General features: G+C 35.1%; 1 protein-coding gene across 3 annotated transcripts in view; it reads left to right on the top strand.

Annotated features, from left to right (window-relative positions):
* Window positions 1-15,951, top strand: part of LOC149787872 (LHFPL tetraspan subfamily member 3 protein-like) — a 46,967-nt gene extending 31,016 nt beyond the window's left edge. Inside the window, exons 2-4 of one of the 3 annotated variants that reach the window (XM_089974108.1) lie at window positions 3,993-4,296; window positions 12,264-12,503; window positions 13,783-15,951. In XM_089974108.1, coding sequence (XP_089830234.1) covers window positions 3,993-4,296; window positions 12,264-12,503; window positions 13,783-13,937 — 699 coding nt within the window. In that variant the 3' untranslated portion in view covers window positions 13,938-15,951. Of the gene's footprint in view, window positions 1-3,734; window positions 4,297-12,263; window positions 12,504-13,782 lie in introns of those variants that run through there. The other 2 variants (XM_089974107.1, XM_089974106.1) reach the window with 2 other exon arrangements.
* Window positions 15,952-16,232: the final 281 nt, after the last annotated feature.

Genomic DNA, 16,232 nt, shown 5'->3' with positions numbered 1-16,232 from the left:
GGCCAGACATAAGGACAATGGGGAAAGACTGCAACCCCAATGCATCATGGAAACCAAAATATTCAAGAATACAAACACTGTAGTTTATATATTATACCACTTGAGTAAAATAACAAATTCTCCTCAAATCTGCAAGTCTCTAAATTAAAATGAATACAAATTTAATAAAAACATTACATTTTGCTGACATTATTTATGAATGAATGAACAGAACATAAATACATGTAATGTTAAATAATGACTCACCAGCTTTATTTGTCATGTTACATAGCAACAAATTTATGGGTACTATATTTGTGTATCAGCACCCAATTATTGCTTACCAATGCCGAATGAGTGAAAAATTTACAGGATCACCCCATGCAATGCAACTGCACAGAAGACTGCTCCGGTGGCCAAAGTGGTTAGAACGTCCACCTTGGACACAGAAGATCACGGCTTCAAACCCCTGCAAAGTCATAATCCAATGACTTATACAAATGGTACTAGCTGCTGCCTCACTTAGGTGGCACTCTACAGTTTCGTATTTTGCATGGGTTAGGATTTTAAAGAAAAAGAATTTCCCAGGCTTTCCTCACTGGTTATACTGGTTATTTAAAAAAAACCTTGTATATCTTAGGTATAATTCAAAGAACCTTTAATTCCCTTTATTTTGGTGTATGATTGATGGGTGTATTATGGGTTATAGAGTATACAGCTTGGCCTTACTTCAGATGTGCACCTTTCAAAAAAGTGCTAGATCTACTTGGTTATTTTCACTTCCTGAACTTCAGAGGTAAATTGTATAAAATAGAGCCGATGACTTCTTTTTACATTCTATATATTTGGTAATTCATTCATTGCACTTTCAGAAGCTGATATTGTCTAGTCTGGCAAAATTCATTTTCCCTATTTTAATATCTGCTATGTATAGTGTACTTGAGAATAATTCAGGCTGATTTTTTTAACACAAGGGAGCAGTCATTTTAGTTAGCAGTGTGCTTAAATCATGTAAAATTTTCAAACGTACAATATCCAAAGAAATATCATCCACATTACATTAATGTAGCATAGAGGTATGCCAACATTCTCCCATTGTGCATGTTTTAAATGCAAACTACTTCACCTTACATACGTCACTCTCTCAAAAGTACATATTAACTGGTGAACGCCCCCTTAGTGCTCAGCATTCAGAAAACAGTGACTGGCCTGGTGTCAGGAGAATGTGACTTGGTGGAACATGAGACTATATGTCTGTGGCATGATGCCCCAGTGCAAGACATCACAGACATCACTATGATCTGCCACCCTGCAGACACTGTACTGATATCACTAAACTTGTTAAAGCCACATAAATATCCAAACCACACACGCAACTGCATAGGAAGTCATGAATGGGGTATATAAAAAATAATTTATTTGATTTGGGAGCACTCACCAGTTATTATGTACTTTTAAGAGAGTGACATGTAAGGTGAAGTTGTTTGCATTTGAAACATGCACAGTGGAGAGAATGTTGGGAAACCTCTATGATACAATGATGTAATATGGCTGACATTTCTTTGGATAATGTACTTATGGAAACTGTATATAATCTTAGTACATTGCTAACTAAAATGACTGCTCCCTTGTGCTAAAAAAAATCACCCTGAATTATTACACTTATTAAAATAGGGAAAATGAATTTTGCCAAACTGGACAATACCAGCTTCTGAAAGTGCGATGGATGAATTACCAAATATATATAAAAAAGTATATAAGTTATCAGCTCTTTATTTTTACAATTTACCTATGAAGTTCAGGAAGTGAAAATGACCAAGTGGAGCTAGCAGGTTTTTTGAAAGGTGCACATCTGGAGCAAGGCCAAGCTGTATACTTTATAACCCATATTACACATATCAATCATACACCAGAATAATGGGAATTGAAGGTTCTTTGAACAATACCCAAGATATACAAGGTCTTTTTAAATAGCTAGTACAACCAGTGAGGAAACCCGGGGAAATTCTTTTTCTTTAAAATTCTAACCCTTATGCAAAATACGAAACTGTAGAGCACCACCTTTGTAGGTATATTAAGTCAAGTAAAAAGAGTATCACTTACAGTGGCACATGCACATATGTGCAAAAGCCACATAAATCCAATGTAAGTAAGTAAGTATCACTTCCTTTAACAGACATGAACAAAGCTGTGTTTTAAACATATTCTGCAATATAGGAAGTTGTACATTATAGAGAAGTTCTGATTGTCAGAATGAAGTTGTACATTATAGAGAAGTTCTGATTGTCAGAATGAAGCTGTACATTATGGAGAAGTTCTTATTGTCAGAATGAAGCTGTACATTATGGAGAAGTTCTGATTGTCAGAATGAAGTTGTACATTATAGAGAAGTTCTGATTGTCAGAATGAAGCTGTACATTATGGAGAAGTTCTTATTGTCAGAATGAAGTTGCACATTATAGAGAAGTTCTGATTGTCAGAATGAAGCTGTACATTATGGAGAAGTTCTTATTGTCAGAATGAAGCTGTACATTATGGAGAAGTTCTGATTGTCAGAATGAAGTTGTACATTATGGAGAAGTTCTTATTGTCAGAATGAAGTTGTACATTATGGAGAAGTTCTTATTGTCAGAATAAAGTTGTACATTATGGATTAGTTCTTATTGTCAGAATGAAGTTGTACATTATGGAGAAGTTCTGATTGTCAGAATGAAGTTGTACATTATGGAGAAGTTCTTATTGTCAGAATGAAGTTGTACATTATGGAGAAGTTCTGATTATCAGAATGAAGTTGTGCATTATGGAGAAGTTCTGATTGTCAGAATGAAGTTGTACATTATGGAGAAGTTCTGATTGTCAGAATGAAGTTGTACATTATAGAGAAGTTCTGATTGTCTGAATGAACAATTATCAAGTATTCAGAGTCGGCAGTACTAAATGTTTTTTTTTTTAAAAAGTCCCTCAAAGAGACTGGTACTCTACTGGCCAAAAAGAATTTATAGGAGTCTAGCAAGTTACTTCTTTTCATCTGCCATGTGCTGAAGTTATCTCAGATATTTTTGAGCAATATAATGACTGTCATCATAAGAAATTTTCTGGTAAAAACCATACATCAATATGAACTGTTCCAACACTTTTAGAAGTTTTATCAGCCCATGGCGTGGTGATAGAAAGGCTGGGTTGATTTTATAAAAATTTAAATAATGCCTCAATGGCTCATACATCTGAAGATCAGCATGTGTGAAGCATTAACATAGATGTCAACACAAGTCAGACTGGAACCCCTGAAGCATGAAAACAAGTATGCCATACCAAAGTGACCTGTGCCTGGTTGACCTACCCAAAAAGTTCAAACTTCAGTGAAGGTAAGCAAACTGAGGAAGCATGGAGATAAAGATTTTAGAAACAAGGAATTGTATTTAACATGTGCAACTATGAACCAAGCAGTGCACCTACTATAATAAATAAATAAAAATTAATTTCACAAATCATTTACAATTTGTTTTATAAAAATATGAGAAATTACCAACTTAAAACTGTAGCAGACACTATCTGTCATCAACCATGTGGCTTTCAGCTATTCCTGTTGACCTCTGACCTATGAATGGACAATAATCCATGCTTAAGGTTATTTATAGATGCCACAGTCAACACACAGGTACTCAACACATGGCTCACTGCACTCAGGTACAAAACTTGTTAAACCAGTTCTTAGGAAGCAGTGAAGTGAATGGTTCTAAATTTGTCTTCCAATGCAAATCACTGGCTATAATGTCAGTAGCAGTGCTAACCGACCTCACCCTTGACTGTGAACAATCCTGCTCATTCATTTGATTGAATCTTGATACTCTGGCCAAGGACCATACACAGAGAGACAGAAAAGAGGACACTGGACAAAAATGTCCACAATTGATACTAAATTTAATCCAGATACTGTCCAATTGTACCATTTTAGGTACATGCGGGAATACAGAGCAATTTCTGTTCTATGGGGCCTTCTGTCTATCGTTTGGTGTGTTATGAACATTGTTGTTTTCGTGCAACCCCAGTGGATTGGGGATACTCCTCAAAGCCCTGGATATGGTCATCATGGAGTCTACAAATACTGCTACCCTGACAATGCCAGAGAAAGTTATGAATGCAGTGGGTCTTGGGTAGATTTCAATTCACTCCTGAATGATTCCTACAGAGCCTGCTCCTTCTTTGTCGGGGTGGCAGCACTTCTGATGTTAATTGTGGTGGCTGCTCTGCTTCTTTTTTTCTGTCTTAAGAAAAGATTCATTTTTACCATTTGTGGAATCCTGGAAGTTATAACAGGTGAGAAGAATCTGCACACTTTGAATGACTGCCCTCCTTCTGATTACCTGAATCGCAGTATGGGTGTGAGGTGGTGGGTGGGTGGGTTGATGGAGAAGTACATTTGTATTGCTATAATTTTGTTAACCTTCTCAATTAATTACCATAACTGACCAATATTCAAGGAAAGGGTGGGTAGACAGTAGCTCTGCTTAAAGCGTCATCATATTCAAGTTTGGCTTATTTCTTTTATTAAGAAAGTATTAAAAGTTCAGTCTACTAATGGAGGCAACCATTTTTCACTGAAATGTGCTTATCTTCCATTTTAAGACTTTGGCTTTTTCAAACTGCACAGTTCAGATTATATATAAAAAACATGACTTTTCATTTCGCTAAACCATATTTTGCTTATCCTTGTTTTGGAATACTTAAATTTGCTTGGCACCAGGCAGCCATTAGGCCATATTCTTGTGTATAGTGCTCTTGTTCATTTCATCCACATCATTCCTATTACAAATGTTGCAATTAACCTTACTGTTAAACTAATAAAACTTATTTTTTTAAAAAACCTCTCAGGATTCATTTTCATTTATCAAACATGTATTAATCCAACAAACAGAGATTTCACAAACAATTTCAGAAACATGTTCACACAATTTTTTGCATGCATGTTTGCTACTAACATGCACTGCTGTAAGAGAAATATTTGTAAAAACAACACCTTAAAATGGATAATTTTTTAAAGTACAAAAATATTATTAGTTGTATATTTATTCTACAGTATGTTATCAATAAAAAGGACACAATTAGTCATCAAACAGTCCATTTCAAGAAGATCTCAAATCCAGAGTAATAAATCCTGAGAAGTACACAAAGTGGCATACTGTCATTCCTTAACATTTCTTGCTCACATCCAGTCTTATCCTTTGTCCAGAAAAATATCAATGTTTAAAAAAAGTTCTTTAATAGTTGTGGTCCAGGTATAATGCCAACTAGGTCTTTTGCCTCCAGTATACGTGCTGTTATACAGGGAATCATAAAACGGACTGAAGGCATTCATCTTAATGAATAGTAAACCCTCATCAAAAAAGTAGGTCACTGTGATGAATACATCGCACTACATTAAATTTGGTTACATTATATTTCAAATGTTCATGCTTGAGTCATTAAGCTAGATCACTGTATACATCTCTGTTATACCAAACAAACAAAGTGACCTATATTTCATATTTTACTGGCTCGGGTCAAGTTTATCATTTGATTCATGACCATATTTCTTTGTATGCTATGTACATATTATATTATCCAGTATTATCTTTATCTAATATAATTAAACTTGGTGAAGAGACATCCATCCTGCACATTTATCTCACTGTGGAAGTACCCCATATTTTATGCTTCAATGAATTTTATTGGCATTAGTTAGGAATTTTCATGGGGAGGGGGTATCGGTCTGGAACTTTTAAAATTAAGTTTCTGAACTTCAAATAGCTGTAAAATATTCATGCTCTGATTTATAGAAAAACAACCTATTTTGTTCCATTATGATAGTTGAAAAATAAACTACCTTGAGGTAAAAGAAAAAACTTTTGTAGCCTGAGGGAAAAAAACCCAGCCTCCTCTGCCTGAAAATTAGGGTTTTACCTTTGGCAATTATCTCATTACCACAAAAGATTCTCATATGCTGTGTACCAGAGGCGGGCAAAATATGGCCCACAGGCCAGATCCAGCCCATGGACTGGTTTTATCCATTAATTTACATCATAGGGTCTTTAAAAACCACTTACCCCACCTACACCCTAGAGGAATATGTCCATGCATGCAATATGCAGACTATCCTACTCACACCTCATGAAGCTTTGTGAAGGTATGCACTTTGATGCTACACATCAAAATCTTGATTTGTTGTTGTTGGGTTTAATGCCATTTTTCAGCACACGATAGGCTATACATGGCGGCCAGTATTAATGGAGGAGGAAGAACCCGGGAAGACCCGGAAAGAACCACCGACCCACAAGAAGCTACTGGCAAGTTTTCTCACATACCCACATTGGCTGAATCCGAGACTCGCTGAATCCGAGACTCGAACTGGCACAGACAGAGGTGAGATGGCAGTGATCCACTCGGCCACTCGGGGTCCCTCTTGACTTGTTATTTAGACATTTTACCTGCACTACAAAGACTCAATGCACATTCATTTATTGGATTAAGAGATATGCCTGTTTAACTGACACCAAATGGTACCGCTAAGGAAACAGCAGAGTGACAATTTTATAAGCAGCTAATAAGCACATATTCACCCTGGCATAATAACCCCAAAATCCATTACATATATCTTCCTATGACTACATATAAAATGCTTGTTATAAATTTTCAAAATGGGCACAGTAATTTATAATTTAATACATTTTATATTTTGATGCAAAAATGAGGGAACCTCAGATGAGAAGTAAAAAAAATACAAGTTCTCTTGCATATGACTGTCATCTATTGACAAGTAATTTAAAGCCCTCTCAACAGCATTTTAATGAGTGCAGTAAAAATTAATTGCATATATATACAATATATCAGGCACTGCCAACTTCCATCAAGCAGCAGCTGGTTAAATGATTTTTAAATGAAGGAATAAAACCGGGTCATGTGCCTGATCATCCCACCCCTGCCATTTTTGGACATATAATTTAAAGAGCTCTCAGAAAAATTTCAAAGAGTCTGAATGCAGGACTTCCATGTAATGGTTAGGAGGGATCTCTCTCCTCCATTGCTGTACTATTCTGGCCTACCCTAAAATGTGTGTCAAAAGTGCCAAGTCAGGTTGGGATGAAGGTGAGAGATGATAGGGATAGACACAGTGGTCAATATAGGTTGCAAGTCATATATTCATGTCTAATACTATGGTAATATAAAGTTTTCAAGGTATATCCCAGGGGTGCATGTACAGCTGTATGCCCTGAGGCATGATACAGGGGTCTTGTCCAGACCATAAATGTCAGAGTTACTCTAATTTTATGTGGAACCACCAAACCTCAAGCCTTGCCTCTAGAAAATGAACCAGAATTTTAAATCAGCTTGTGCACATCTCCCAACACAACAGTGTAGTCTCTATCTTGAATGGTGTAGGACTTGTACAAAGTTACAAGCGCATAAACACATACGCATCAATAGGCATGATCACATAATCCCTGCCTTCAATTTGAAAAGCATTCTGGCATGTTAATTCAAAGTCATCATAGTTAAATGGAAAATAGTAACTGTCCTGGTTGTTTACATTAGTGTTATTGCTATACTGCTGGTATACTGGATCTTTCTGCATTTCCACATTTGTGTACAAGGAGAGCCTTGGTAGATGTGCAGTTTTTGACAGCTTTCTATATACATTATATATACTGGTAAGACAAAAGATCCCCACTAGTCCAAATCACTATTAAGCCCCTCATTATACCTCTTCCCCTTTTATAATGATGCCCCTTTTATAATGATACATTCACTGATCCCATTAAAGTGCTTTAATTTTATTTCATTGTTGCTGTCTACTTGAAATTTTTGTGCTATTTTAATTCTATTAATAGGGATCAATTACTACATGAAATTGCCTTAATAAACCTCCCATGGTGGTGGTTTTTTGCACTATTTTTTTACACAGTCCTACAATGTAAGACTTTGACATTGGTATATGCATGATATGGGGAGGGAGAAGCAAATGTTTTAAACTGTAGGACTACATTGTTGCATAGCCTTGTTGGAACATCAGTCAGTATAAGGTGCCCTTAATTATGTCACTTTCATAGCTCCCAAGAAACAGTGTTGCACTGTACCTCTGAAACTTCTTTGATATTATTAAACTGTTCCACACCACATTACTCATTCACTTGTAAGTACTGACTGGTGAGGTGTGGTTTGAACAACAACACAAGTGCTGTTCTGGGCAGACATTCTCAAACTGAGGTTAGCTCTGTTCAAGTGGTCCACAAAAATGTTGCAAATCGAGTACCTGGCCTTTACTATAATAATAAAAAACAGGTTTGTCCATCAATTTCGATGAGAAAGACTGCTGATATTAAAATACTAATTCTGTGCTTTTATTTGTAAAACAAAAAAATGTTAATTATTAGTTTTTATATGTAGCACTTTTATGCAAAGTGATTTACAATATTTAGCAAACAGTACAATCAAACATCATTTAGTGGTCCTGCAAGACCCTCAGCAATGTTCAAGTGGTACTGTGGAAAAAAAGTTGGAGAACCACTGCTCTAGGGCTAATAAATTGTTTCACAATCTGGTACCTTTATTACAAGAGACAACCATCAGCATGGGTATAATAGCTAACAGAACAGATCCACAGTATCTTGGTGAAATATTGTAGCAAAATAAAACTTTGTACAGAGGTCTGATCTCTGTCAAACATCATTCAAAAGGTTTTATCAATTTTATCTTTTATCTTGTAAGATTGCATGTTTTTTTAAACCATTTACCTTTACATTTTAGAACTTAACTTTTAAGCAGAGCTATATGGCTAGGACTGTAGATTGATGTTATTTTAAACAATATTAATTATAATAATAACAATAATAATTAAAAAAATAATAGGATTAAAGCCATTTTTTAGAACACGATAGTCTATATTTAGTTGCCAATATAACTGGTAGAGGAAGGACCTGGGAAAACGCTGGTAAGAACCACCGACCTACAGTAAGCTACTGGCTAACTTTCTCACATACCAACATTTGCTGAGCCAGAAACCTGAACCCACATTGACAGAGGTGAGATGGAAGTGATCAGTAAAGGCGAATGCTTGAGACCACTTGGACACCTGGGTTCCCAATAATACTAAAAATAATTCTTTACAAAAGTTTTGAAATCCTCTTTCTTGCTACTTGAAGACCAATTTTTGGGATTGCTCTTAATGACATACCACTTTTGTACGATCTACAATAGATGTAAAAATGGCATCTACTCTACTAACCTTATCTGTCTGTCCATCTATATTTATTTCTCTCCAGCATTCCTTGGATTAGTTTATAATACTTTTGGTGCATTTTTCAAGCATTCTCACTTACAAAGTCTTGTAGCTTAGTGTTTGGATTAATTAGGAACAGTAAACTGTCATGCCCAAAGTAGGTCACCAGGAGCTGCATTTTTGCTTTAGTGCCTCCTTTTACTCTGGGCACACAGTCAATGCATCAACATACAACTATGAGTGTACATTCATACAGTTTTTTCTATGGATCCATTGTATTAATCAAAATATCATCACTTAAAACAATTTCACAGTTATCTACATTTCATTCATTCAAGACTCCTATCTCTCTCTCTCTCTCAAACCTTTTCGGCCTATCCACATGTACATGTCTGTCTTTGCTCTTCTAACTTTATAAGCATTCTAACCCTTTCTCAGGGACCATGGGTGGCAGAGTCACCTAAACTGTACATCTTTACCGATCACCAAGATCTTACCCTCTAAACTCGGGCTTGGACAATTTGGGTATAGGAGAAAGCCTGCCAGTAGCTTCCTTTGGGTCAGTGGTTCTTACCAGTGTTTTCACCAGTTCTTCCTTGACCAATTATACTAGGAAAGTTTATCGAGTGCTGATAAATGGAATTAAGCCCACAACAACAACACCATTTCTTGTCTATCTACATGTATTATTTACTTATTTACATTCATCTGTTTTGATAACCTTAATTATCTAAATATGGTTTTATAGTGCAAACAAAGATCAAAAGAAAACACAGCTTATCCATTTGCAAAATAAATATAATAATTTCCTTAAAGAATCCTATATTTTTACTTCACTTTATTGTTTTTACTCCTGCTGGGGTATTATGTTTTGGGTAAGCTCAAATCTCCCAAGGGCAAGTTCAGTTTTCCAGTCAGATTGCCCTGGGCAAGCTGAATTATAACATTTGCAAAGCCCCTGTATTGAGTTCATTCAACATATATAAAAAACACACAATGGTGTATTCATTCAAATTTGTCATAAACACAAAACCATAAAGAATGGTTGCAATTTGCAGTAAAGTTGACACAACAAACACCTGCTTTTTTTTCCAGTGGGTGTTTGCCAAAATCTCTTCAAAATGGCAATTGTTCTATAACAATGATCTCAAACCTATAGAGCTCTTAAGTGCATAAAAAGCAAAGTTGATTGGAATGGTAGGCAAGGTATCAATTTAAGTAAAATACTGACTTGTCTGAAGAGGCAAATTGGGCTATTTTAAATGGAAAAGCACTGATCCACATTTGCCCAATGTAATCCACATGAAGATCTTGCTGAAGTAAAAGTCACATGGGTCATGTACGTGCATTTATTCATTTTAAATTAAATTTAAATTGCTCTTTTAAAATTTAATACCAATTTTCTTTAACCAAAGTCTATTCAATCCTGATCACTGAATAATCTGCACCTTAACTGTCACCAAGAAACTTCCAGACGAAAATTATCTATTGCTATGAACTTTTACAATGGTGGCCATGTACTAAACTTGGGTTAAAAAAAGAGCATGTTGTGTGGAATCATCACAATCAAGGGTAATACTAATTGGTTTATCAATGTGCGTAGCCTTCATTTTGACATCATAGCATGTGACATTCAATCTGGACTGTAATGAATCTGTAATGTCTACATACTTTAACACTGATTTTACCATATTAACCTATCAGGGCATCTAAATAAGACCTTCCAAAGAAATATGGATCTATACGAATTCAAATGAAGTGAATACTTGCCACTTAAAGGTAGAGTGAATCAAATTCTAGAATTGTTACCCATTACTGAAAGCCGGTACTGAATGCCTACATGACCTCTGTGATTTGTACTATAGAAGGTTGCAACTCGTTAATGGCTGCAAACTAAATACTGCTGGTATTACTGTGTTAAGAATTCATACACCTTTGATCAGTACAGTTATGCTAAAATCAGTGATTATGTATTTCATGTGACAGGGTTCAAAAAATAATTTAAGTAAGATTTAAAGCTGCATACCTTTCCAAACCATATTTATGACTAATATCTCAAGCAAGTTCAATACAGCACCTAACATTGTAAAATAATGAGCGTACCACCAAAATCCACTCAGATCACCCAGTTTAGTCTGTTTAATTTTCAGGAAAGCCCTGTGTTGTGCTCTACAAACAGTATTACTTACACGCGGTGATGGGTGGTGGGGGGGTGGCATAATAAGACAGTTTTCTCTATACTGTAAACCTGCACAATATTTCAATCATTGTCTTGATTTTTTTTATTGGGTCTACTATGTTTCTCAAGGTAGACCAGATTTTAGGTCAGGCACAAACCATATCCTAGTGACATCTGTATAGTGAGAACACATGTACTTTACACTTAGACTGGTCACCTCTGGGCTTAATTATGGGTTAGTCATGTAAAGGTACAGTTGCATGTGCTATGGTAACCTTATTGCCAGTTTGATGACATCATCATATGAGATCATGATGTACATGTACTGAGAAACAATCACATTACTTAAATGTTATGATGTTGCTGGTGTTGTTATAGGGTTTAACACCATTTTCAGCACAAGACAGGCTATACATGGCGGACAGTATAAATGGTGGGGAAAGAACCACCAACCCACGAGAAGCTACCAGCAAGCTTTGCCACATATGCTTAAATGTTAAATCATCTAGATAACAATTTAGGTTCCCACTCAGATTTTGGCTTTTTTCTAACTCATGTGAGCTTTATTCAAAATATTTTCACCACTGTTCAGTGGAGAGTCACAAGTCATGTCACACAATTATTTCAATTCTCGATGACAGAATGCAGTTCCAAGCTCTAGAAATGGTAGCTTTTACAATTAAATCTATGTCCAAAACCAAACACACTCATAAAAATAAAACAGTTCTGTTTCATCCTTTCAGACCTTCTTATAACCTCAGTCTCTAATTTGATATGCATCATGTGATTGTGCAGTAATCCGCATCTTTGATACTTTCATTCTTAACTAAATTTATCCCATTCTATTTGCAGCCGTCTTTATGTTCCTGGCCTGCATCATCTTCCCAAGTGGCTGGAACAATGTTGAGGTGAAAAAAATATGCGGTAATAGTGCCGGGCAGTATCAGATCGGAGAGTGCAATGTTCGCTGGGCCTATATTCTTGCCATTCTAGGCATATTTGATGCTGCCATTCTGGCCATCCTGGCTTTCTTCCTGGCCTCCAAGAGGGCAAAGATTGAGATGTATTCTGCCTCAGGAGCTGTCACTAAATGTGAGTTACACTACACTGTGGTTTCTGTGAAAACCAAGATTTGTTCAGGATGAATGATTATGAGAACTGTACTAATTTTCAAAACATTACAAAGATGATCTTGGTCTATAAGAAGCCAGACAAAGTGATCACTTTTTGTTGGCTGTGGCAAAGCAAAGTTGTGGCATTAATCTTTGCATGGCAATGTTGTTCTATGCTGTCATTGACATTTTACAGTCAAGACACCTCAAATGGCTCATTTCAAAGAATATTTATCTAAGCTTTGAATCCTTCAGTGCTACAGTATCAGAACACTCAAAATATGCCTGGCAGAAGTCTTAAATACTTATATACTAAAGGCATAAACAATGGAGTTACTTGCAATTTATTTTATTGATCCTTTGCTTTACTTTCACCCATTTATAAAATGTTTTTCAAGATCCATAGCATTTTCACTATGTTGTGAATGTGAATCATGAATTTATTTTTCTATTTAAACCACTATTTTATCTAAACTTAACAAGTAGATTACTAATACTAGTGTGAATGTAAGAACTTGTGTTGGTGTTATCTTTTATTGGTTTGTTAAAAATAGCATTTTCATCAGTGCTGAGCATGGAGATAGGGGAAAGTCCAATTAGTTTTGCAGGTAGATAGTCTTTCTGGGTCAGTCAAGTCTATTTAAAAATAATAAAATCATGATTTGCAGCAAGCACTCAATCCACAGCCAGAGTTACATGAAAAGCAGTGTCTTGATTTTCTAGGTTATTTTTTGTACAACAACTTTATGATGCCTCTACTGCCACTACCATCGTGCTAGCTATATCTTTTTGTTTTAAAAAGGTGAGACAAAAATGGATGTCCCACAACAAATACGGAATTGGTTTCTGAAGTACCTATTAAATGGATCTCTTAAAAACTATTTCAATGCCATCACCCACAACTGTCACCTCCTTTAACAATCATTGGGATCACCCACAACTGTCACCTCCTTTAACAATCATTGGGATCACCCACAACTGTCACCTCCTTTAACAATCACTGGGTTTCTAACAACTGCTGAACCATAAAAAAAAACTTCGGTACCACCTCCCATAATTATCACCACCTTTAACAGTCATCTCTTATATCTAGTAAAATCATTTTTCCAATATATTAGATCTCTTCAATAGCCACCAACTTTACACAGCCAGAATTATCCAGCCCACAGGTGGCTGAGAGATTGCACTGTCTATATGTTTTCCAATTTATCTAATATATCCAGAAAACAAGTTTGAGTTATTTCCTTTTTTCAATGCAGCCGAACTGAATGGTTACAACACAGAGACCATGTCTAAGAAGTCCATACAGATGCAGCCAGCTGTTTTGACTGTACCTGTGATGCATGGTCAAGGAGGTGATGCCTACTCGGAGTATTCACAAGTCTCAAAACCAAGACGTAATTTCCAGCTATAGGATCCTCATCCTTAAGCACCACACAAGGGATGTTGCAACTAGCATAAAACAATGAATGATGTTGTCCAGTTTAACTTAAGGGATATATATATCTGTTCAAATATTCTATCTAAAAATATTTCCTTTAAGTACACAAACAAATCTGACATGCAACAGCGCCTTCTTCATTACAATGTAATTCAAGAATATAAATATATTTTACATTAGGAAATGTCCGATTTGTCAGAACAGGTACAAAAGGGGTTTTTCATAATTCATTAAATCTGTTGTAAAAAGAAGCTGGTTGCTTTATGTACTCTGGGTAAATTTTACCTTTTGATTTCTAGTAACTGACCTATTAGATTACAATGCAATTTGTATCTCTTTATTAGCATTCAACATTGTTAATGGCAAGACAGGAAGTTTAATTATAATGGGCCAAAAGCTGGCCCATGGTCAAGTGAAAATTATTTCAGAATCTACCAATATGCTCTTGAAAATTGTTTCCAGTCTTGTTCTCTCCTAAGTGATAGGCACAGTTCCCATTCCCAATCACCCAAGACATAATCCAGAAAGACATGGGTGAGAACTGAATTAGATGTGTGATTCCTTACAAACTAGATCAAGTTAAATACTCTACCCCAAAAATATACTTATATGTCTATGTACATATAATGCATGTTGTTTGATTGAAATGAGAAAATTATAATGTTTATCAAAATATTTTTGGCCACAGTAATTATAAAATGAATCCCAAACAATTCACAAAAGGAAATATGCTTACACATAAAAGTCACTAACAATTTTTTTCCATGCAAAATTCATTATTTTATTTCTAGGAATTTACTACACTAATTCAAAGAAAGCATTGTGATTTACTGAGCTGCACAACATGAATAGTTTTGTATATTTATAAGTCAAACAACTGCTTTTGCTTTTGATACTATTTTGTATATATCATAGTCTTATTTTATATTTCCCTGTTATCAAACTTTTGATCTTTTCTACGAAAATGATCATATACATGTACTTTTAAAATTATGCCACAGATGCAGTTTACATATATAGATATATTTTTGTATAATCACATTTCCAAATTAAAGTCTAATATGTTATTAAAAAAATGAATGAACTGTGTATCCCAACATTTTCAATTAAAATTCTAACACTCTATCAAATGATTGAATACTTAAAATATAAACACTATACAGATTTTTGTTTCTTCTAAATGGAGTAATATTCCATATACTTTTTACATATATAACATTCTGTTTCATAGATGTAATCTCACATACATGTACCTCTATATGTACATATAACTGTTGACACCTATCTGCTTTGAATGATAAAGAGTGATCTACCTTGCTTGAAAATTGTCTATAGGTTAACCCTGTACAGTCAACTGATCCACTTCCAATCTGTAAGCAAAAGAAAAGGATATTAAATGCATCTTTATAAATTATACATATTTTGGGATTGAACTGCATGTAACTGAAACAGAATCGAAAGTGAAGTGTTCCAATAAACTGTTGAATTATTCTTTCATCTGACAAAATAATTACAGTTCATACAAATATGCGATTAGAGTGATCAAGCAACTTCCAAGTGGCCTTGACTGAAGTCAGATATATTTCTATATTTCTCTAAACAAAATGGGCACGTAATAAATGAAGATGTCAGTTACAAAGTATCAGCCTTTATTATGTGTATTCATTATACACTCTAAAAATAATCGACAGCTGATCCAGAAGGGGTTCCAGGGTAGTCCAGTCAAACCCCTATTTCCAGTTAATGGCTCTGATGAGGGAAAAAGGAGAAAAAGTAGTTTTAAGAATAAATGAACCACCTCATCTTAAAGGCTGATTATTAAACATTTATACCCAAGAGGTCATTATTACAAGAAGAGTTCATTTAGTATAATTTTTTAGTTTGTTTTTTCACTGAAATTTTATCAAGAGTTCTGACTTTTGAGTTTTGTCATTCAAACAATTCGAGCTCTTAAGAAGTTATCTCAAATAAAGAACCTACAACAAAATGTCTACCTTTTTTATTGTTCCCATCCTCTGTTATTGATGGACAATATAAGAGTTTTCCATCTTGCAATGAAACTTTATTCTGCTCTGAAATTTATGCTTTTTTATAACAACGTCAGTGCTCTAGCTGCACTGAAAAATGGTGGTTTCACTCCCTTCTGTCCCCATTTAACCTCTTTACCATTTGCCAAAATACTAATGTAATAATTTACATAAACTGTTGTTTTAACTGTATTGTCATGTTTCATTTATTGCAATTCGCTTCTCTACAAACAAAATTAAA

Source organism: Sinohyriopsis cumingii, chromosome 11 (assembly GCF_028554795.1).
Source record: "Sinohyriopsis cumingii isolate HCF-2022 chromosome 11, ASM2855479v2, whole genome shotgun sequence".
Taxonomy (NCBI): Eukaryota; Metazoa; Mollusca; class Bivalvia; order Unionida; family Unionidae; genus Sinohyriopsis; species Sinohyriopsis cumingii.
This window is presented reverse-complemented; position numbering and strand designations above follow the sequence as displayed.